This window comes from Camelina sativa, chromosome 13 (assembly GCF_030686135.1).
Source record: "Camelina sativa cultivar CO46 ecotype springtype chromosome 13, ASM3068613v1".
NCBI classification, from domain to species: domain Eukaryota; kingdom Viridiplantae; phylum Streptophyta; class Magnoliopsida; order Brassicales; family Brassicaceae; genus Camelina; species Camelina sativa.
The window spans coordinates 2011293-2032887 of record NC_141892.1 but is presented as its reverse complement, the minus strand read 5'-3'; the positions used below and the strand labels follow the sequence as shown (position 1 = coordinate 2032887).

The following is a 21595-nucleotide window of genomic DNA, read 5'->3' as shown; positions in this document are numbered from 1 at the left end:
TCTCTTTTAGAAGGTTTTAAAAACCAAAAAGGTGGAATCTTTTCGAATTCATATACAGTATCCCTCTCTCTTTGGTCTTTTTCGTTTTGCTTTCTTCAATTTGGAGAAGTAAAAAAAATGGCGAAGAACGAGAAACTGTTGGCTTCACTGATCGTAGATATCAAATCATACTCTGGAAAAGATCATCTTCTTCCCTGGATCCGGTAATTGTTTTTTTTTTTTGTCTCTCCGTGTCATTATTTTTTTGTCGACGGTTCTGAAGCATTAAAACCTAATTAAAAAGATGTGTATTTGATTATTGGGTAAATCTGAAACAGAGGTGTAAAGAAGATGAAAGAGAGCTTGCCCACTCATATATTGAACGAGAAGCTGCCGAGGTTTTTGCAGAAGTGTGCAGAGTCTTTTGAATCTGATAAGAGATATAAGAACGATTCGCGTTATATTCGTGTTTGGTTGCAGCTGGTAATGAACGAACACTCTCACCCTCTTGATTTGGCATTTGATTTGGTTGAAACTGAATTAAGAGCAGTGGATCAAATTGTTACTGGCTTTCTCATTAGAATTTCTGGTTGTAAAGATTAAAGGGGTTAGACCTGAGCTTTGTCCAGCTTTGTACTATGGAAGTAAGCGATAGATGACTATTTCGGATTTGTATCCCTGATGATTGTTTCAATTTTTTGTGCATAAACCATTTGGTGATAGCTGAACTTGTTGGTCTTAATTGGTGATGATGAATTGTTTGGCTAGATGGACTTTGTAGACGATCCAAGAGCTCTCTTAAGAACCATGGAAGCACAAAGTATAGGTACCAAGAGGTCACTGTTCTACCAGGCATATGCTCTTCATTATGAGAAGATGAAGAGATTTGAGGAGGCTGAGAAAATGTACCGTCTTGGAGTGCAAAAGTAAGTATTCTTAGAAAATTTGTGTTTGATAGATGGTTAAGAGTACAGCTCTATTTAGCGATTATGCATATGCAACATATGATTATCAAATCTATACTTGTATTCAGCTTATATATTCTCTAAGTGAGTTCTTGTCATGATCATTCCTGGTATCCATCCCCCTGCATGATATGCTACAAAATCTACTACACTCAATTCATTATGTGGAAATGAGGAATGTAATACTAACAGTTTGGGCTAGCATACAGTATGTGATATGTTGAGACATTAATTAAATTGAGTGGCTATTTCCTCTTGTCCACAGCCTTGCAGAACCCATGGATGAGTTACAGAAGTCATACTTGCAATTCCTTAGTCGCATGGAGAGGCACAAAAAGAAAAAGACACAGGTACTGTTTCCATAATTTGATTGCTCCGCTTGTATAATTTTTTACACGTTCTGCAGATGTCTGAATTTTTGTTTCCTCTTGCAGCGTCAGGAACAAAAACTGTCTGGAAAACACCAGAAGGTTGAGAGGCAACAACATGAGCCAGTGTCGAATTTTGTTGATAAAGCCATTGTAGGAAAGCCTGAAGCAGAAAATGCTTGCCATCACGGTTTGGTGGATCCCACAATAAACATGAAGGAAGCCATGAATGCAATCAACAACATGTTCAAAGAGCCTATAGAAACTGCTCCACTTCAGAGAAGATCAAGACAGAGAAGTCAGAACAAAGAAAATCAAGGAGGCAACAATGGTTTTGAAGTTTTTGTGGACGAGAATTTTGAAAGTGAAACAGGGTCAAGTGGAAAAGCAAAGACTGGTACTTCCCAGGGATCCCAGTCTAATCAAGAGTCCTTTGAGATATTCATTGACGATGAAAACGCTGATGAAACTACGGATGAAGATGATGATGCTGGAAAAGGTTTTGTCTTCCTCCTACCAAGAGACCATTCACCTGAAAGTTCTGAAGAAGCAGACAGAAACAGTCCTCCTCGGCCTAGATTTAGAGAAGATACAGTTGTTCATAGATTTGTTGGTTCAACCATCTCCGATGAGCCAGAAGCAGTTGAAAATGCCTGCCACCATGGCCTTGTTGATCCTACAGTCAACCTAAAGGAAGCTATGGAAGACATAAACAACATGTTTGGCGAACCAATAGATTTTGTTAGACCCAACCGCTCTAAAAACAGAGGAAAAGCAGTAGTAGAGACGAAACCAAATCCTGCTGCTGGTTTCACAATACTTGCGGATGATGATGATGAGAATGATGAAGAAGTTGAACAAGAACATCAAAGGAAGAACCAGCCAACTCAGATACCGCCTTCAAAATCAGATGAACGTGAACTATTTGAGCCAACGGTGTGCACAAAAGTAGCCTTGGATGAGATCAATAAATTGTTCGCCATGCCAATGGATTTCTAAGGAACAAGGTATTTGGTTCCACTCTTGTCTTTCTCTCATAACTTATGCTTAGAAGCAGGCAAAGTTTGTGGTCGATGTTCCTGCTTTGTATCTCTGTTGTGTTGATTTATGAGAAATCTTTGTTCTTGTTGTAACTTGCAGACAAGGTTTGAGATTTAAAATGTTCATGTTGCTATGACCAATGATTTTACCGGTCTTTAACTGAACAAACTCGATACAAAAGAGTACACGAGTCCCATTACAATATTACTCAGCATTTTACAAACAATTGACCAATCATAACACCAAAAGAAATAAAATAGAAACAAATCAATAACAGTGTGTTATATAATTAGTATACGATCATCTTCAAAACCCGAATCAGTAAGTGGGTGGTGCAGTCGTGGGGCAGTGGTCAGGACGAAAAGCCAATGGACCAGCGGCGTAAACTACAGCCTCATAGTTCGTCCACTTGAGCCTCTTCTCTTCATACCGTAGCGATGCTCCATCGAGAGCATTGTTAATGTTGGAGAAGAGATTGCAGTCTTCACGAGGAGAAGAGACGAGCTTGGCTCGGCAAGAGTGAAGAGGATGGTCCAAGAAATGTGGAGTCATCTTGAAACCTTTGAGCTCACCGTAGAAATGACCGTAGGAATCAGTTTTAAAGACTTTGTAGAAACTCACTTGTTCTCTATGGTTCTTGCATATAATGCTGACTTTAGCTCCGGCTATGGCTTCTGCTCCGGCCAACGACCATGATCCGAATTTGTCGCAGGATTGGCAGTACACCATTCCTTCCACTGCAGCTTCCACGGTTTTCACGGCAGGGTATGCGGTGGTTGGAGGAGGAGGAGTAGTGTAACCGTTGGCCAACACCGCTGTAGCGATGAGGATGACAAGAACGGAGAAGGGTAAGGCTCTTGAGTTCATGTTTATTGTTATGCACTCTATTTCTTGATGTGTGATTCAGAGGAGAGAAATATGCGTATATATATAGAAACGTATAAGGACTGGTATTATATAATGTTTAGTGTTTCTGAGAAAATTGACAAATTGTATAAGACGTGAGTGCGACTAATTGTTGAGAGTAAATTGGTGGTAGTTGCGGCTTATTACGTGACTGCCATTTTCTTTGTCAACGGAGTATATATTAAACTATTGTTTGCTTATTCTCTAATCCATATCTTCTAAGAAGACAATGAATTATATGCGAGTAAAATACTAAATAGTAGAATATGTAAAAAAAAACCTTATAATAATTAATTTCAGATGTTTCGGACAAAGCTAAGATGATAATGTATGAAATAGTAATAACCAATAACAGAAGGACCAAACAGAGGTAAAGAACGGTTGTTCTAAATTAAAGGACCAATAATTTAGAAGTCTACGAACTCTCTCTATGAATAGCAAAACAACTAGGGAACACATGGTCCACACTAAGCTTTTTAAATTTAGAAATCAAACTTTACATGTTGGGTCCTCTTGCAATGAGAATGTCCGCATAAGGCTGTGTTTGGTTCACCTTGATGACTCCCCGAGTAGCTAACACTGGAAATATAAAGCATATTCATAGTCAGTTATTTTTATGAATAGTTGTATTGCTCATATACGTGAAAGTAATTTGAAGTGAAGAAGTTAGTACCACAGGATTGGAAGAAGAGTTTAGCTGCAGCGTTTCTGTCCATCCCAACAGCGAGCTTGTTAAGAGATTCCACTTGAGGAGCTCCAGGTGTTTCAAAGTGTGTCTTGAGATGACTGTGTTTCATTTTATACATTTCATCATTGTCACTCAGTATGTAGTTTTGGCAATTAATTAATATTGAATCACTTACCTTTTGATGCTATCTGTTATCTTCTCGTCTGATTGATTGCACGCTGGATTTTGAGTCTCTGCAGATCCAGTTTCAAATAGTATTTCTGTGTAGAAAAGAAGAAGCCAAGTTAAGGTGTGTAAGATGGTTTTTTGAAAGTTTTAGGATCAAAAGACAATTAAAACTTCTACCGCTATCGGCTCTGAAGCGCTTTTCAGGTATCATCGAAAACTCAAAGTCATATTCATGGTGCTCCCACGGTCTCTCTTCCGCTACTGGTTCGAGCCCTCTTCTTGGTGAGGAATTTGGCCTTTTTAAATTGGACCTGCGACTGATTTGGTAAGCGGAAGAAGAAATTAATGATCCTCTTCCTATGCAAAAATTATATGTAAGTTGCCATTGGATTTAGTATCACAGAAATCTAGAAGAGTTCTTAACCTTTTAGAGCTGATCTCTATGTTGTTAATTGAAGCTGCTCCACGTGCGGATGGTGTGCTAGGCATGGATCTCACATCGTCTCCTGTAATTCCCATGAAAATCAAATATCTAACGACAAATAGTCCACATCCACGATACCAAGCTATGGCTGAATAAAATAGAGAAGCTTTTAACCAGAATAGAATGGCGTAACAGTAATATCAGCAGCCTGGCGGTTAATAGTTTCAGGGCTTGCTCGAGATCCAGCCATCATGCTTTCTACTGAAGCACCTTTCCCAGTAAATATTGTCCGGAGTCTTTCTGCGGGACTACCAAGATTTTGGGAGCTTGTGTCACTGCCTTGATGCTGCATACATCCACACTCAATTAGAGAGTATATGAAATTGTGTTTTTCTCTTATAGATACTAAAATTTTCAGGAAAGAATATGCTTCCGCGCCTTACATGGTTGGTTTGATGCTGGTTCTGCATTCTCTCCTCAACAAACCCTGGAGACTGTTCCCCGCAGAAATCAGGGAGTCGAGTTTCTGCATTGGCATTTCCAAATGTCAGATCCCTTTCAACAAGGTTAAAATAAAAAGAAACAGTGATGGATAGAGAGAGACCAGATGATGAGGTTTTAAGTACTTGAGTACTCTTTGTCCAAAGCTCGTAAAGCTGAGGAGGGTAAGAACTATCCACATGATTTTCGAGGAGTTGTGTAGGTGGCATATTCGCACGTTTCAAAATTTTCATTTCTGGCCGGATAGTTCCTCGAACCTACAAAATGATGCCAGATGTAAGGCCAACATGAGCACCCTGAGTACATTAAAGGCCAAGGCGTTCACTAATCTGAACCTTTCTCTTTTCCCCTCTACAGAGAATGTGAGAAGTATCCTGGAGCCATGACTGGTAAACATGACCAGCGATAATAGTCTGCTCATAATCCATTTCTAAGGTAGCTGTCTTTCTTGTTCTTTTTTTTGCTGGCTGTGGTCTATCTTGTTCCTGCATGCAGAACAAACCCCAATTCAATGTCTTTTCTCACTAGATGAAAGTATTCCTAGTAATAGCAAATACCTCTCTGTCCGGTATGTTTTGTTCCTCCCTCCGCTCAGCAAATTCGTCCCTACCATGCTCCTGGCGCTGGGGGCTTGTGGGGTTGACTCCTGCAGATGGCTACAGATCAGTAATTTTTTTCTGGTCTGTTCATGATGCTCAGTGTTATTCCCTGGTTAGATACTGTACATGATTATGATACTGGAGACTCGCCCAAGCCATTGTTATTGGCTTCATATTTGAAGATAGAAAACACTTTCATCTTTGACTCAAAAATTCATATCCCCCATACAATAACCAAATGTCAAGATTATAGAATAAAAGACTGACATAACTCTCTACCTTCGGGAATGTCCTGCTCCTGCTGACGAGGTGGTGATGGGATGAGAGTTGTAGGTATTTCAGCACCTTCTCTTGGATTGAAGTTCATCTGTGTTTCATCATCTCCTTCGATGTCAAATCTGAGATGCCATCAAAACGCAGAATAGAAAAGAACAAATCATCACCAGAATTTTGATGAAAGGTGGATGAAAGAAAATACAGAAATAGCGAAGCGCTACAAACTTCCACCTTCAACAGTTACTGGAGAAGGTTTAAAATCTGGGAATTAAAGACTAAAGATAACAGTTACTGGATTGAAATCTCACCTTTCAAAACGATCATATGTTTCATTGTTGGTCTGGAATGAACCATGATACTCAAAGAGTGTGATATTCTCAGCATCAGCTGAGAGCGATACAGGAATTGGTGAGCGCATTAGCATAAAGTTATTAACATGTCGTTTATTCACGAAGGTTATGGCTCACGATAGAAACCTTGATGGAACTGATGTCCAAGATCTTCTGGCTCAGGGTTATTGTTAACATTGGATTCATCCAAACGCTGCAAAGAGATAAAAGCCACGCAATGAATTAGTTCAACTAAAGATGCACATTGGTTTACTAGGAGATGAACACTACAAATGATCAAATCACATTAACAGTTGCATCTTTTGTGCATTGTCCTTTTCCACAACACATAGGGCTACACGTTAAATCTTAAGCGATGTTCAAATGATTTTGGTTTGAGTTCATATGCTTCAGGTTCGAACAAGCATTTCCTTTTAAACATTCACATGCAGACTAAAATGAGGCTAATCACATGCTTGAGTTGGACCAAGTCTTATGCGCCAACTTATTTCCTCCACTTCTATATCTTATAAACTGTTTAAGGCTGGAAATTATAAACAGCCTTAAACAGTTTGAGAGGGAAACTGCTAAATACTATTGAGACATCAAAGGAAGTAAATAAGCCTATCCAATCTGGGAGAGACTGGGAATCGAATAGGGTTACCATTGAAATATAAGTCTGCTGAAAATCCATGTATCTGCCAAATTTAGGAGCACTACGACTCTGTTCAAAATCTCCAAAATCAGCTTCTTCGTTCTCAGGCAATGTGATAGCCTCTTTCCTGCAAGCAAACAAACAAACAAAAACCATCATTTCTACTATTCTTCACGACATTGTTCTTTTGATTTTGGATTTTCCTTCACAATCCTTCAATTGAACATAGTAGCAATAATACCTTGCATGGGTTCTTCCTTTAGGTAGTAAAGTGGGATCCGGAACAGCTTTTGTGCGCCAAGCTCCATTAATTTCAACCTGAGAAACATAAACACATGTGAGACAGAGAACCCAGAAACCCAAGTACGGGAATATGATTTTGACATGAAGAAAAATGAAAGAGGATCGGAGAAGATTTTGATTACCACAAGGCGATTAACATCATCTGAAAATATTTAACGGAGAAAAAAAAAAACCCAGAAAAACAAAAATGACTCATCAGTTTCCAAAAAAGGAGAGTGGACACATTATATAGTCAAAAAAAAAATTAAGATGAATCAGAAATTTACCAAATAGGAGCTTCACTTTCCTCTCATAAACGATCACAACTCCACCTAACGAAAGAGACAAACATTAAGATCAAATCAAACCCAGAATGGGAAGAACAAATTTTCTATAAACCAAGCATACCCATAAGAATACTGGAGAGTCTAAGAGCCATCGGAACTGACGGATTCAAAATCTCTTCGCTGTGAGAGAAATAGAAAAATCAACTTACTCAGCTTTCATGGCAGGAACACCCAAAAAAATCAAAACGAAACAAAATAAGAAAAAAAAAATCCGCTCACCAGATTTGAATGATGTCGAGCTTATCCAGTTTCTTCCGATTGATCTTCGCGTGCAACGTAGCGGCCATCCTTAAGAAGAAGAAAAACAAAAAAACAGAGGTTGGGGAGATTAAGCATTCATAGATAACGAGCAGAGAGATCAAACAACGGAAACCACAATAGCGATGTTAAGCAGTAACAAGTGCGTGATCGGGACGACGATTTCAAAAAACCGATACAGAAACAGAGGTTGTAAAATCATGAAAAAATCGGAAAACGTTTACGTAATAGGATTCGACTCACCATATCTGACCCAACGGAGCTTTTCGAGCTAAAAGCTGATGTGAATAAAACATGATTCAACTTCAGAAACAAAAAAAACTCCAAACCCAGGAAGAGAAAAAAAAAAAAAAAAGAGAGAGAGAGAGAGAAGCAAATATTTGCGTGGAGGAGAAGCTGAATCTGAGTTAATATTACGCTTTTTTTTTTAAGTGTAAAGTTTTCTGTATATATAGATTTATGAAGCCGCCATGAGAGCTTAAGAAGGGAAAACTCGCAGTGCTCTCGGAGAGGAAGAGTGAGCATGTCAAGAAAAATGGCTAAAGATAAATGACAGTGACAAAAGTGTCACCAGTAACCCTCTCATAGTGTGACACGTACACGAATTATAAGTAACCACAGGTGACGCTAGAAAAAACTTTTGAATTCCGTTACAGCAGCAAGGAGGACCCCACACTGTCACTTTCAAGCTCTCTCCCCAGCAGTCTCACAGTTCCTTTCTAATGCCTGCCGTTTTGGGATGCAACAAACGACATGTAGTTGATTCTTAAAAAACTAAAACGCTCTAATGTTTTTACGCACGGCCCTTCTCTTTTCCACAGTCCACTCCATTGAAGTTTTGCATCGGCGAGCTCGAACAATTAAAAAGAACGCCGAAGATATATCATGCCGCAGATAAACCAAAACGACGCCGTTAAGTTCTTCTTCACACTTGCTTTTCTCACTGCTACTGCCGTTTCTCTTCCTTCTTCGCCGGATCGATTTCTCAGATCTGCTTCGACTTATCTCCGGTCACCGGACGAGTCTCAGGAGTATAAAGAGCTCAGGCTTCCCCTACCGTCCGATCAGCTAACGCCGGCTTGCTCTCACGTCCTCCTCCGCCACTCATTCGCCAACACCATCAACGGACCTCCTTTTACTGCTCCGTACACTCCACCTTCCGGCTGTACATCGCCGCCGTGGTCTTATGTTGTACTTGACCTATGCGCCGCCTCGACTGGCGATCAGTACGACCGTATCTCCGGCTTGTGGCTCGGGGGAGTGGAGATACTCCGAACCAGTACGGCGGAGCCGAGTCCATCTGGAATCTTCTGGAATGTTCGGAAGGACGTCTCTAGGTACTCCTCGCTCTTTATGAGAGCCGATTTAAATGTCACGATGATGCTCGAGAACATCGTCAACGATGTTTACACAGGCATCTATCATATCAATGTCACTCTCATCTTCTACGAATTCAATCCTATTGCGTCAAATTTGAAAGTTGATAGCAGATTAGGGTTTGTGGAATCACAGGGAAGTGACCAAACCTCTGCGGATTTGATAATCCCGGTATGTGACGAAGGGAACAGAGGGTTCTGGTTCATGATCGACAACCCTGCAGAAACTTATTCAAAACGAATTCAAATTCCGTCCAACACTCGTCGGATTGTGCTGGAACTATATGTATCGTTCCACGGAGACGATGAGTTCTGGTATTCAAACCCACCAAACTCTTACATCAGAACAAACAATTTAGCAACGGGGCGTGGCAATGGTGCATACCGGGAAGTTTTTGTTAAGATAGATGGGAGATATGTGGGATCCGAGGTGCCAGTCCCAGTGATCTTTACAGGTGGAATCAATCCTTTGTTCTGGCAACCAGTTGTTGCAATCGGTGCATTCAATCTACCTTCCTATGACATGGACTTGACGCCATTTCTCAGTTTGCTTTTAGATGGAAAGTCTCATGAGTTTGCACTTGGGGTCCACGATGGGATATCGTACTGGCTTGTGGACGCCAATTTGCACCTCTGGTTAGATCACGGGTCTTCGAATGTTCAAGCTGGGTCTAGATTCTACGATAGCCCAAGTCGTCACATGGTGAGACAAGAAGAGTTTGAACAGCTTGATGGGTCGTTTAGGGTTGAAGCAGAGGTACATAGTGAATATGATGGCTGGGTTAGTTCAAGTAAAGATAATCTGACCACCATGGTCAAGAGCATGTTCAAGGTTGGTAGCTTGGTGAGGTTCGAGGGAAACGGAACATACAAGAGGGTTGAGCAGAGGGTGAAGACCAAACGTATAGTGGAGGTGACCTCTGAATCGGGTAAACCAGTGAACCGAGTTGTGCACCAGCGAACATATCCTCTGACGGTGATCACTTCTACTCTTAGAGGGTTAACAAACGACAAGGATACATATACGCTCGTGACAAATGTTTCACACGCCTTGAATGAGACACATTCAGATGGAGAGGCTTTGACCCAAGTTTTCAACAGACAAGACTCGGAGGGTTGGATGGAGGTTGAAGATCACAATGTCTTGGCCGGTGAAGCAAGCACAAGACAGAGTCTTAGCTACATCGATGAATTCAGCTGTTATTCCCACACAATCGTTGCAGCCAATGGAGAGATTGCCCAAGACAGCTCATCTGATATTTGCACTTCGTCTTCATCCTCAGAAGACAACACATTGAGCAGCTTATCATAACCATTGTGAAATCAAGATGAAACACTTGTCTTGTATAATAGATGCTTGTACTACTAAGCATGTTCAGGGTCAAAGGAAACAACTGTTTTTGTGCAAAAGGAAACAAAATTGTAGGATCTAAAGCAGAAACCGTAGTTACAATGCTTTTGCTTTTGTTCATTCAATTATCCCGCTACCTCCATTGATATCGACTTCTCCCATTCCAGTGTCTTCTTCTTCATCTTCGCTTCCCTCATCTCCACTGAGTTCTTCATTATCCATTCTAAGCTTAGCCATGTGCTCAGCAAGCAATTTATCATCGCGTTCACTCACCTACAAATGTTGTAGCACATTAAGGTCATTGACCAAAGAAAATGAGTGATTGAAGTAGTAAAGTCAGTCGGCTTGTCACAGAAAAAGGATGTAAGACTTACCGCACGAGCACCTTCTTTAACAACAAGTTTCCCCTTTTGTTTCTCTATTGCAGTAATGCATGCTTCAATTGCTTTATTCAGAGTCACTATTCCTTTTTCCTACTCAATCAGATAAAGAAAGTGTCAGAGTGACCAAGAGTTTTACTGAAACATTAGGTTGTAAAACTCATATTGAACTGCAGTTATACATGATGGTTGCGCGGAAGAGTTGAGCGAATATGTGTAAGGATTTATGGTAATGTTACAGTGTAAACCTCAATGTATTTTAAATACTTTTCCACCTTTAAACAAGGGCCAAAACCCAACAACATTAACATACCTTGTCAAGGGTTTGCGTTGTAAGTACATAGAGTGGTGGTGCAACAAGCTTGATTTTGACAGGACAATCATCACTTCCTTCAGCCTCTGCCTTCTTCATGGCTTCCTGAAAAATCATACTTTTATTATCGCCAGGCAACTTATGCTAGCAAGTCAAAAACTCATCTTAAAAAAAAAGCAGATAAGATATAGAAGAGACTGACCTTGATGTGTAGAACTCCATCAAACTGAAAACACTTCAATTCGATATCAGCACGGATCTTCATTGGCTGTGGTGTCATTCTCCTCTTAATGTTCTTCACAAACGCATCTTTTAGCTCTTCAGTCACAGCTGGAACAACTTTGGTCACCTTTAAAAAATATATGATAAGTCTTCATGGATCAAACTAAAACAATGATAAGGAATGTGGTTTAAGGTATATAGTGTTACCTCCACACCATCAGGTCCTGTTTCTTTAACTTCTCGGGTAAGAGCACTGAAAACTGAATCAGGATCGGTGACAACAATTTTGAAAGCCTAACAAAAAGAGAGTCCAAAGTACACACTATCACAACAGTTCATATAAGCAACAATGAGCCGATTAGTTTACAAATTCTTCGGAACTATTACCTCAAAAGCATGTCCATGCTTCTTGTACAATGGCCAGCCGATGTTAACGTATAGCTCCTACAAAAACGTGGATTTTTCCTCACAAATTGGAAACCAAAAGAGAAAAGTGGACAATGATACGCATAACTGGACCTTATTTCAATTCAAGAAGAAAACAACATGATTCAGATCAAGCTAGAACATTGAAAGCGACCACTAGATTGAAACTTTACAGAAATTGATCTCATGGCCATAGTGTAAGCTTTAACATTATCAGTTTATCACATCAACAATGGCGAAAAATTGATTTGTAGTCATCTCCAGAAAATATTGGCTAGAAGAAATAATTGGAAACACCAATTCCTATAATCTTAATCTTCATCAAAGTCATCCTAACTAACAAGTTCAGCTTATCATTCCAAGTCAAGTAAACAAAATCGAAGCTCCTGATCGAGAAGAGTCACAAAAATCAAAATCAATACCTCCAAATCGACACCAACAGTCTCGGCAACATGACGCATGATAGAGTGAACAAGCTTGCTCTTATTATACCTCTCCTCACAAGTCTGTATGTCCTCTTCACTAACCCTACGCTTACTAAGATCGATATAACCTCTCTCGTTATCGACACGAAGGACCATAACAGGCTCGATGCGACCGACCTTGATTAAGCTACTGATACTACGAATCCGACGACGAGAGAGCTCAGAGAAGAGGATCATTCCTTCGATGTCGTTGTACTCAAGGAGAGAGACGTAAGCTCCCATGTCGGCGATGTTCTTCACCTGAATCATCACCGCCATGTCTACCTCCGGGTATTTGGATTCGTACATACGACACTCCAGATTCGGTGCAGAATTCGCCATGGTTTTGAGATTCTCGAAAAGAAGCTTTTAGGAAAGAAGTTCTAAAATTACAGAGAGGAAGAGTTTCTTAACAAGAGTCGCGAATTTGAGTTTTAGGGTTTTCAAAATTTGCTAAACATTTCCAAATAAAATTATCTATTACTAATCTAAAAACAAAGCAAAATTTATTAGTGATGGAAGAATCGAAACCGCCACCTGAATCATATTCTAACGCGTTCCCAAACCATCTTGCCACCTAAACTTCTTTTAATAAATGTTAATTTGTTGCGACTTAATATACTATTGGGAGCGCTTGCATACCTCAAACCATCATGTGTGTGCACAAAATTATCTTTTCATTCATATTTTTTAATCATTACTAATCTAACAAAACAATTCTACTATATTATTAAAGTAATGGTAAATTTTATTATATTTACATCATATTATGTCAAAAACTAATTTATACAAACACAATCTATCAAACTCGGTTCGGGTTTAGAATCTAGGGTGATAGAATATACAAGGGACCTATCTTAATGATGATTTGTTCTGCCTAGAACATAATCATTTGTATTTATATAATAGAAACTTATATATTTATTTATCTCTATGCATTCTAATTATTCTTTCATCTTATAGGATGATGTTGTCAACTGTCCAAAAAACCTTAGACTATTACACAGAAATCTCCAAGAATGGTCTCCCTCTTTCATAGTGGACCAAAAAATCCCACCTCACTTGTGAAACAGTATTCATATTTTTTTTAATCATTACTAATCTAACTAAATATTTCTACTATATTATTAAAGGAATTGTATTTTTATTATATCCATATCATACGTCATTACAAAATGTTATTTTTGACTAAAACTGATTTATACAAACATAATCTTTCATCTACGCATATCTAATAAATTTATGGTAATTTATTAATTATTATCTTCCTAAATCTCACTCTAAATTGTATTGTAAACAATTAAGTTATCTTTTAAAGATTATTACTATTACTATAGTACAAAAATTAAATTCTTTAGTAAATAAAATTTATTTGCCTAAAACTAATCTATACAAACACAATCTATTTATGGTAATTTATTAATTATTATCTTCCTAAATCTCACTTTACATATCTTACAAATAATTTATATTATAAAGAATTAAGTAATTTTGAAAGACTAGTATTGTAATACTGTACAAAAAAAAAAATCTTTACTAAATAAAATTTCTTTTCATTTTCACTTATTTAATAATATATATTATTTTACGAGAAAATAATAAATTATCATATATTCCTATTTTTTCCCCTATGTATAAACAAATAGATTAATCGTATTTTTTTTATTGCTAGTTGGCTTAGATGTTGTACTAGTAATTAAGGTAAGTCATGTCTTAAATAAGCTAAGTTATATACTTCGCTTACGAACATAAATTTTTGAAACCAGAAGAATTTGTGACATGAAAACTTTGCTAAACACAGTATATAGCTTCATTTTATAGTTCAACTACAGTATCCCGCATATAGAGCAAGACTTCATCTAGTAGTGACGCAGAACTTCAGCGAAACCAACTTTATTATCAGAATTTATTTTAACGTTATTATTATCAACCTCATAATCATTATCGTAAGGTTCACACTGACTAAACCATCAATGCTATTATTAGATAGCTGGAATCGCGAGTTTGGAAACGAACCATAACTCAAATCAACCCACAACAACAAAGCTTCGAACTCGGACGTTCTATCTCAACCAGAAGGTTTGGGGAAGCATCCAGCTCCTGCCATGTACCATCTTCACCACAAGGTTGAACTACAAACCGGACTCCCTTCACATCTGATCCTGCGAACAGCTCAGAGACATAATAAGCATTAACATGAGCTGTTCCGAGAAACACTTTCTCGCTTCTCGGTTCTTCCATAACCTTGCTTGGCCTGTAATCACTCGATTTCAGATCCTCTGCATACACATTGTACCTTGTAAAGGCAAAATCTTCTTTAGGGTACTTCAATCTCCATTGGAGCTTACAACTCAAGGTCTTGGAACCAGAACCACCCGGTACAATCTTTACATCATGAGCCTCGATAACCCATGATGACGCCAAAGGAAAAATCTTGGTTTTTTGCTGGCTCTTGATGGAGATATGTCCAAGCAATGCAAAATACTCTAGTGTGTTTGCCTTTTCTGTGAGATCATCTGGCGTGGAGCAGAAGGCAGAGATCTCAGTAAGTGTGTACCCATCCAGAACAAGGTTTGTTTCATGCACCGTCCAATCAGATTTGGTCTGTGTTGATGTGAGGTGACATGGTAAAAACATGTTGCCAACTCTGCTGATGGAATCATTTGGCGCCATAAATAAGGACTTTGTCTCATTTGAAGGAGATGAAAATTGTAGCAGAAGGCTTAGCTCGGATCTTGTATCTGACTTCACCTGCACCAGCCCAAATTACATCAGCCAACAGACTTAAAAAGATTGAAATATTGTAAATATGAGGAGGCAGAGCTTGTCGTCTAAATGGAAAATGTGACGCATCTGTGGCTCTGGTATGAAACTTACAGAAAATGAGATTGAGATGGGAGAAGCAGAAAGGTGAAGCTGAGGTTTGAAGAGTCTTGCTGTGAAATGATCATTTCTCTTTAGTTTTCCTCTGAAACAGACGTTCCCTCCTCCATTGTAAGATGCTTCTCTACCACTACCATATTTGTGTTCTTTATTGTTAGATGTCAAATTTCATTTCTTTTTAGGCTTCTCGATAATCAAATATATGACTAGTGTTAGGGTCAGAACTTACTCAACAGTGACTTGCATGATATCTGAAATGCTTCCTTCATGAAATTCTAGGAGTGGCTATCACAAAGACACAATATCAAATTGGCATACGCAATTAAGTCCAAATGAAGAATGTGACAGAAAAGGGAAAATAGTTATAATACAATTAAAAAATCTAGAACAATGAGTGACCACTACACCTGCAGATTCTGGCATGAAATATTGTACCAGGGAGCGTCTGATAATGTTTGACCTCCAAGAGAAATATGGGAACCAAGGCCCTATATGATTAGCCAAGAGAAGAGAGTTTCAAAACTTGTGAAAACAGAGAAGAACTATAGTCATTTGCATCTATTCACTGGAAAACAGAGTTTTCACTTCACCAGATCAAAATCTGCGTAGAAAGGTAGGACTTGCGGATATGTTTGAACTCTTCCCCATGACTTCTCAACAAGTGACCACCATCTAAAAACACATAACATATGATGATAAGATTGCACAGATTCTTTTGTAACCATCGTATTTGTAAGTATTACAGTATTACTTGTTCTGTGCAGTGTAAAAATCGGGTGGTTGCTCGGATTCGTATACCCATCCAGGAGCAAATATGGCAGCTGATACATTGTCTCTCTTCAGCACATCAAGGGCAACATTTGTCTACAGTGAAAATGTTTTAAACAAGGTAAATAAAAACATTAAATGCAGCTTGAACATTGCAGATTACTGGTTGAATGATGTTGTAAGGATTAATTAAGATACATACAGTCCATTGCCCACCACCATAAGTGCCCCGGCCAAAAACATCTATTCCCATATAGACATCATATTTCCTATCACCGGCAACTTCAGCTGATGCTTTGGGATAGTTCTCCTGAAAGAGATGCATACTCATATCACAATCAAAACATATAGAAGGAATGAAGATCAATAAAGAGAGTGAATAATGAAGTGAAATTGCATACCTGCCATGAATAGTTCGCGAATAGTCCATCACAAATATCAAAGAAATGTTTATTATTGGCATTCAACTGATTTTGCCAAGCAAGACGACCATGAATCGTGACACTATCATACCTGCAAAAAGAAAAAAGAAAAAAAAAAATCAAAAGTATCAGTGAGACAAAAGAGTGAATTTGACGAAGAAAAGGCTTCTCAACACTCACCATATGACTAAACCTCCAGGTACAGATGAGTGCACGACTTTTGTTAGATGGCTTACAAAAACCACTAAATTTGGAATTCGAACTCTATCTATATCATTCTCAATATTTATCTGCAAGTAACAATTCATAAAGTCAACTTCTGCAGATATTTTGTTCACATTGTTTAAAAGATTCACCACAATAGAACAAACAAATCTATATATAGCAAAAGAAAAAAAAACTCACCAGCCACCCATCAAATCCAAGAGCAGCAGCAAGTTCTGCCAAACGCTCTGCATACATCTGCGCAGACTCCTTTGTCGCCAACATCTCTCTGCATATAGCTTTGCCTTCATCCCATTCTGTGATGAAAGTCCCCAATACCTTATGATTTCCATAAACACACACACAAGAAAAGTGAATTAAATCTACAAGACATTCAAAAAGATGGAATTTATAAGCTGCTTCAACAGTTCAAATATAAATCAGTTGAAATGTCAACACGTTGACTGACCTTGACGCCATGTCTGTGAGCAGTATTGGTCCAGCAAGGAGGAGGCAGCGTCACAAGCGAGTGTGCGAAGTAAACGAAAACGTCCATCAAATACCAATGCCAGATCGCGTAACCAGCGTTCTTTCCACATCCTTGAACCCACTTGTCGTCGACGTAGCCTCCTTTCATGTCGTGGCAAACCAAGATCCTAGATCGATCAGGCAAGGCGCCGGTGTTACGGCGGAGAGGGACGGAGGAACGGTTAAAGGAGAAATGATAAGAGTCGAAGTAAGAGCGAGACTTCAAGTCTTGAAGAGTCTTGATTGGGAAAGAGATAGGTGTTGATGGCTTAGTTGGATCGAAAGGTGGAGGTGGAGGTGAAGGTGAAACTGCCACTAACGTGGATTTCGACATCACGGCTTCACGGGAGAGAGAAATAGAGTTCGACAAGAGACGAAGACGATGGTGTGTTATATGGTGTATTAGATGGCCCTACGACTATAACAGAACTAAGTAAAAGTCAAAAACTGTTCACGTCTTTATCACTACTACTTCTCACGGTACGATTTTTCTCCTTTTTCACGTTTTCCTATTTCTTTTAAAACGAGTCAGTCAACGGCAAAAGACGAAGAGTATGGTGTTACAGAGAGACTGTGCAGTATGTATGGAAACTTCGTGGTTTTTATTTTATTTTTGTTTGTCTGAAAATATATTTACTGATGATGCCGTGTCGTGGATGGTGATGGTAATGTTAAATATGGATGGCACACAGTCTATTATGAAGTTGTGTGCAGTTGGTAAATTATTTGATTCGATTCGATTTTATTCGAATAAAAAAGTCTATATATTTTACAGTTTTCTACTCGTTTTATTAATGTTAGGTTTGATTAAATTATGAGACTGTATTCTAATCATAAAATTGATCCTATCTCTTTTAATCCAAACAGACAAAGCATCACTGGATTAAAAGGTCTCTTCTGATGGTCAAGACTCAAGATCTTTAGAATACATTTCAAAAATTAGAACAAACAAAACACTATGATCCAATGTAATTCTCAAAAAACAAAATCAAAAGCTATTCCCACAAAACATGACTCTTCCTTTTTAACTTACACATGAGAGTAGAGAAACTAACCTTAGTCCATCTCTGCTACTAATTCAAGCATTAGGCAGGTTTCTTTCTTCTCTTCAGAATAAATCATCCTCTCCTGTAAGTCTTGCATATTCATCTTCTTTAATTAACCCTTTCTTTAGTTTTATCAGTGACCGGTAATCTCGATCCATCTCTTCTTCATCTTCAGCAGTTTGAATAGTTTGTCTTTGCTTCCCCGTTAGCTTCCTCGACGCTTTCTTAGGATCATTAGTACCAGTACCATCAACCCTTTTTCTCTTGCCTTTCTCTCTTTTCTCTTCTTGCCGTTTCTCTTTCCTTGCTTTTACGTTTTGCTGCCTTTGTTTCTCCCGAGATTTGTCCCTGCGTTGATTCAAAATATTCAGGTTTAGAGAAATGACTCCTAATCAACTCAGAAAACATATGATTCCTGGAAACACTAGGCCTATGGATGGACAAAGACTCCAGACTACAAACGCTCATTTGCTCTAAATCTAAAACCTGGTCATTATACTGTATCAAGTTTTTGTCTTTCGGGGTCTGAGAAACTAGGGTAACAGGAGAAAGCGGATTCATATTATAAACGTTTAGGGATTTTGGTAGAAAAAATTACGTGAATCTTATGTCTTCAAACTTGACGCCTTCAACGGGTGTGAAACCCTCGCTAGAAAGTCTGTGTTGTTTAATTTCAGACATGGAAGGAAGATACAAGAGGCCATATCCCATGGCTAACTTTCCGATTTCAAGTTCTTTCCATCTGTAAGTTAGGACCCAAAAAGAAAGAAAATTTCCAATTAGAAAAGTTACAGAGCAGGAATGGATTTGTAGAAACAGAAAGACGCCTGAGCCTCATGAATGAACCTGAAAATGAAAGAGCAGTGATGTTCCTTATAAGCACGGACAAAGGAAACAAATGCCTTTAATCCCTTCTCCAACACTGCCCGGTCCTTCATGGCAGCCGAACGTATCTGAACACGTTTGTAGCAATTAGTAAACACAATGACTGACACAGAGAGGGAGAGAGAGAGAGAGAGAGGCACAGAGGTTTACTTACAATCGGGATGACATCGGATGCGTCCTCAGAGCATTTCCTCTCTTCCAGAGGGACTCTTCTTATGCGCATAAACTCTACATATGCTTCCTCCTACACACATATGTAAGTGAATTTTTCAGCTTTATATGCTATGCGATGTAACTATGGAGGGTAAAAGAGAAGGTAAAGTGATCAAAGCTAAACCCTGGGCAGTAAAAACACAATAGCCCTCCCTTGTCTTCCCAATCTTGCAGTTCTGCCGGCCCTATGGTTGAACATATTTGGGTCTTGTGGGGGATCATACTGCATGAATATGTTCGAACCTTTGAATCATATATATTGCAACAAATATGGCATAACAATGGAAACAAACATTATGGAATTTACCTGAACTACGTAATCAATGCCTGGAATATCAAGTCCGCGTGCAGCAACATCTGTGCACAGAAGAGCACCGCTTGATGCTTTAGTAAATGAAGCTAATGCCTTGTCTCTTGCATTCTGATGTGTAAAGTATATTTCATCAAAATCTTTAATAAAACAGGGAATGAGGTGATATGGAAAATTAAAACCTAGTACGGTAACTTACTTGCTTCATATCTCCATGGATTGGAATCAAAGATATGGACTTCAGGGTAGGAATTTTTGAAAGTACGAATCCCCAGTAATCAACAGAAGCACAAGTCATGAAGAATCTGCAGAGTTACTTAGACTTTTTATAAGGATGTTCCAGTTTATAAGTCTGTGTAAAATATTATAAACTTACACCATAAGCTTTTTATTACTGTTCTTGATGAGCAGATCCACTAGTTGTGATGATTTCTTATCTGCTTCGCATTCCATATACTGTAGAGACAAGGAGAAATAAACGTATAAGAACCGCATAAGTAGGACAAACTTGTAAAGACAGAATATTCGCAGCAAAGTTGCTATCAAACAAGAGAAGGCAGTACAATGAGCTACCAAGAGAATCGTTAAACTACAGGATCCTTACAAATAGAAGACTATTTTTCCATAAACCAGGTCACAAACTCACAATAATGCTAAATGATAATGCAGGATACGACAAGAAAACTTACCACTTTGAAAAATATACGTACATATTTATACATTGAACTTATAATACCTCAAGATGAAGACCAGAGGGGGTTCTCGAGTTTGTCAATTGCTGGGATGATTCTGACTTAGACTCAGCTCGAACTTCAACTCTCACAGGGTTCCTAAGCCCAGCCTTGGCGAGTTCTTCAACACCCTCTGTTTGTGTAGCTGAAAAGAGGCCAGTCCTCCGCTGCTTTGGCAAGCGTGAGATAATGTAATTCACCTGCTTCTGGAATCCCATCTCCAAAAGTCTATCTGCCTCATCTAAAATAAGAATCTACATATGCAAAAAGATTCACCTGTTATCCAACTACAAAATTTCAATCAGTCTTAAGTAACAATCTAAACTTTCAAGTTGTTAAGACATCATAACCAAATCCAGCTATAGTATCAACAACAACATCCATCTTAAAAGAAAGATAAATCCCTGATTGACGAAAACTACCTCAAGATTTCGAAAATCAAGAATCTCCAGTCGTTCCATTATATCTGAAAGCCTTCCAGGTGTACCAATCAAGAGATTGCATCCTTCTTCTTCAATAATCTTAACGTCAGCTCTCACCTCTCGGCCTCCAACAAGTAATACAGAGTTCACATTTGCCAAAGTGGAAACAAATGGCTGTGCCACGTTATATATCTGCGTTGATAGCTCTCTTGTTGGCGATATAATCACCCCCATGACCTGTAATCCAGTTCCAATAAGCATCAAACCTAAAACATAAATATAAACTCCACAACCTCACAATCTAAAGATTGAACATAAAAATCCTAAATTTCCAGATTATATTTACCTGGTGAGGCTTCGGAGGGTAGGAGGTGGATTTACGGAGGATTTCAACGAGTGGGAGGACGAAAGCTAGGGTTTTTCCAGAACCAGTGGCAGCGTCGACGGCGACATCCTTGTAACGGCAGAGTAAAGGAATCGTGGCGGCTTGAACCGGAGTGCAGAACTCGAAATTAGATTGACTAAGTGCCTCAATGATATCTCCGGAGAGTGGAGGTTCGAGGTCGGAGAAACGCGTCTCCGTTAAAGCTTTGTTTGTGTTCGCCGACGAATCCATGACGGCCGCCGCTGTTTCTTGTCGCTCACTTCCCGCTTAGGGGTCGGTGACCTTTTTTGTTATATAAGCTAAACATCAAACGCAGCGTATTAATCATTTCGGTTCGGTTATGTTGGAATTTTACGACCCAAAATTAAATTATGTACCGGTGACCAATTGGTTTATATGCGACAAAATAACAAATGTATCTCTCGGCCCATTTATTTCAGGTAATTCTTGGGCCTTAGCACTTACATTAATATCTGAAAA

The 21595-nt window shown here is 38.9% G+C and overlaps 7 protein-coding genes across 7 annotated transcripts; 2 read left to right on the top strand and 5 right to left on the bottom strand.

The window, feature by feature from the left end:
• The first annotated feature begins 41 nt into the window (after nt 1-41).
• LOC104734551 (uncharacterized) lies at nt 42-2493 on the top strand. Its single transcript, XM_010454151.3, has 5 exons — nt 42-203; nt 318-462; nt 748-905; nt 1210-1294; nt 1379-2493. The coding sequence occupies exons 1-5, from the start codon at nt 118-120 to the stop codon at nt 2309-2311; spliced, it is 1407 nt and encodes a 468-aa protein (XP_010452453.2). The 5' UTR covers nt 42-117; the 3' UTR covers nt 2312-2493.
• On the bottom strand, nt 2459-3278 carry LOC104734552 (non-classical arabinogalactan protein 30-like). Its single transcript, XM_010454152.2, has one exon. The coding sequence runs from the start codon at nt 3218-3220 to the stop codon at nt 2672-2674; it is 549 nt and encodes a 182-aa protein (XP_010452454.2). The 5' UTR covers nt 3221-3278; the 3' UTR covers nt 2459-2671.
• Nucleotides 3279-3571: 293 nt separating this feature from the next.
• On the bottom strand, nt 3572-8562 carry LOC104734550 (sister chromatid cohesion 1 protein 1). Its single transcript, XM_087481783.1, has 20 exons — nt 8030-8562; nt 7748-7816; nt 7590-7648; nt 7469-7513; nt 7325-7344; nt 7141-7217; nt 6909-7026; nt 6392-6458; nt 6224-6302; nt 5919-6037; nt 5598-5686; nt 5376-5525; nt 5144-5297; nt 4983-5065; nt 4714-4885; nt 4540-4621; nt 4293-4432; nt 4123-4207; nt 3933-4045; nt 3572-3838 (listed from the first exon to the last, which is right to left on the bottom strand). The coding sequence occupies exons 1-20, from the start codon at nt 8080-8082 to the stop codon at nt 3756-3758; spliced, it is 1857 nt and encodes a 618-aa protein (XP_087337909.1). The 5' UTR covers nt 8083-8562; the 3' UTR covers nt 3572-3755.
• Nucleotides 8563-8671: 109 nt separating this feature from the next.
• Nucleotides 8672-10582, top strand: LOC104734547 (peptide-N4-(N-acetyl-beta-glucosaminyl)asparagine amidase A-like). The gene has a single exon (XM_010454147.3). The coding sequence runs from the start codon at nt 8672-8674 to the stop codon at nt 10472-10474; it is 1803 nt and encodes a 600-aa protein (XP_010452449.1). The 3' UTR covers nt 10475-10582.
• Nucleotides 10486-12818, bottom strand: LOC104734548 (eukaryotic translation initiation factor 2 subunit alpha). The gene is made up of 7 exons (XM_010454148.3): nt 12277-12818; nt 11816-11872; nt 11636-11722; nt 11409-11555; nt 11207-11311; nt 10888-10986; nt 10486-10786 (listed from the first exon to the last, which is right to left on the bottom strand). Exons 1-7 carry the CDS (start codon nt 12658-12660, stop codon nt 10631-10633), a joined length of 1035 nt encoding a protein of 344 aa, XP_010452450.1. The 5' UTR covers nt 12661-12818; the 3' UTR covers nt 10486-10630.
• A 1377-nt stretch (nt 12819-14195) lies between these two features.
• LOC104734546 (cytosolic endo-beta-N-acetylglucosaminidase 1) lies at nt 14196-17767 on the bottom strand. The gene is made up of 11 exons (XM_010454146.3): nt 17065-17767; nt 16797-16934; nt 16572-16681; nt 16371-16482; nt 16172-16279; nt 15953-16065; nt 15792-15873; nt 15609-15689; nt 15431-15486; nt 15196-15331; nt 14196-15069 (listed from the first exon to the last, which is right to left on the bottom strand). Exons 1-11 carry the CDS (start codon nt 17455-17457, stop codon nt 14341-14343), a joined length of 2058 nt encoding a protein of 685 aa, XP_010452448.1. The 5' UTR covers nt 17458-17767; the 3' UTR covers nt 14196-14340.
• A 208-nt stretch (nt 17768-17975) lies between these two features.
• On the bottom strand, nt 17976-21455 carry LOC104734545 (DEAD-box ATP-dependent RNA helicase 18). Its single transcript, XM_010454145.2, has 11 exons — nt 21077-21455; nt 20731-20967; nt 20314-20562; nt 19954-20033; nt 19777-19882; nt 19575-19688; nt 19392-19490; nt 19209-19298; nt 19016-19122; nt 18768-18911; nt 17976-18517 (listed from the first exon to the last, which is right to left on the bottom strand). Exons 1-11 carry the CDS (start codon nt 21344-21346, stop codon nt 18232-18234), a joined length of 1782 nt encoding a protein of 593 aa, XP_010452447.1. The 5' UTR covers nt 21347-21455; the 3' UTR covers nt 17976-18231.
• Between the last annotated feature and the right edge of the window lie 140 nt (nt 21456-21595).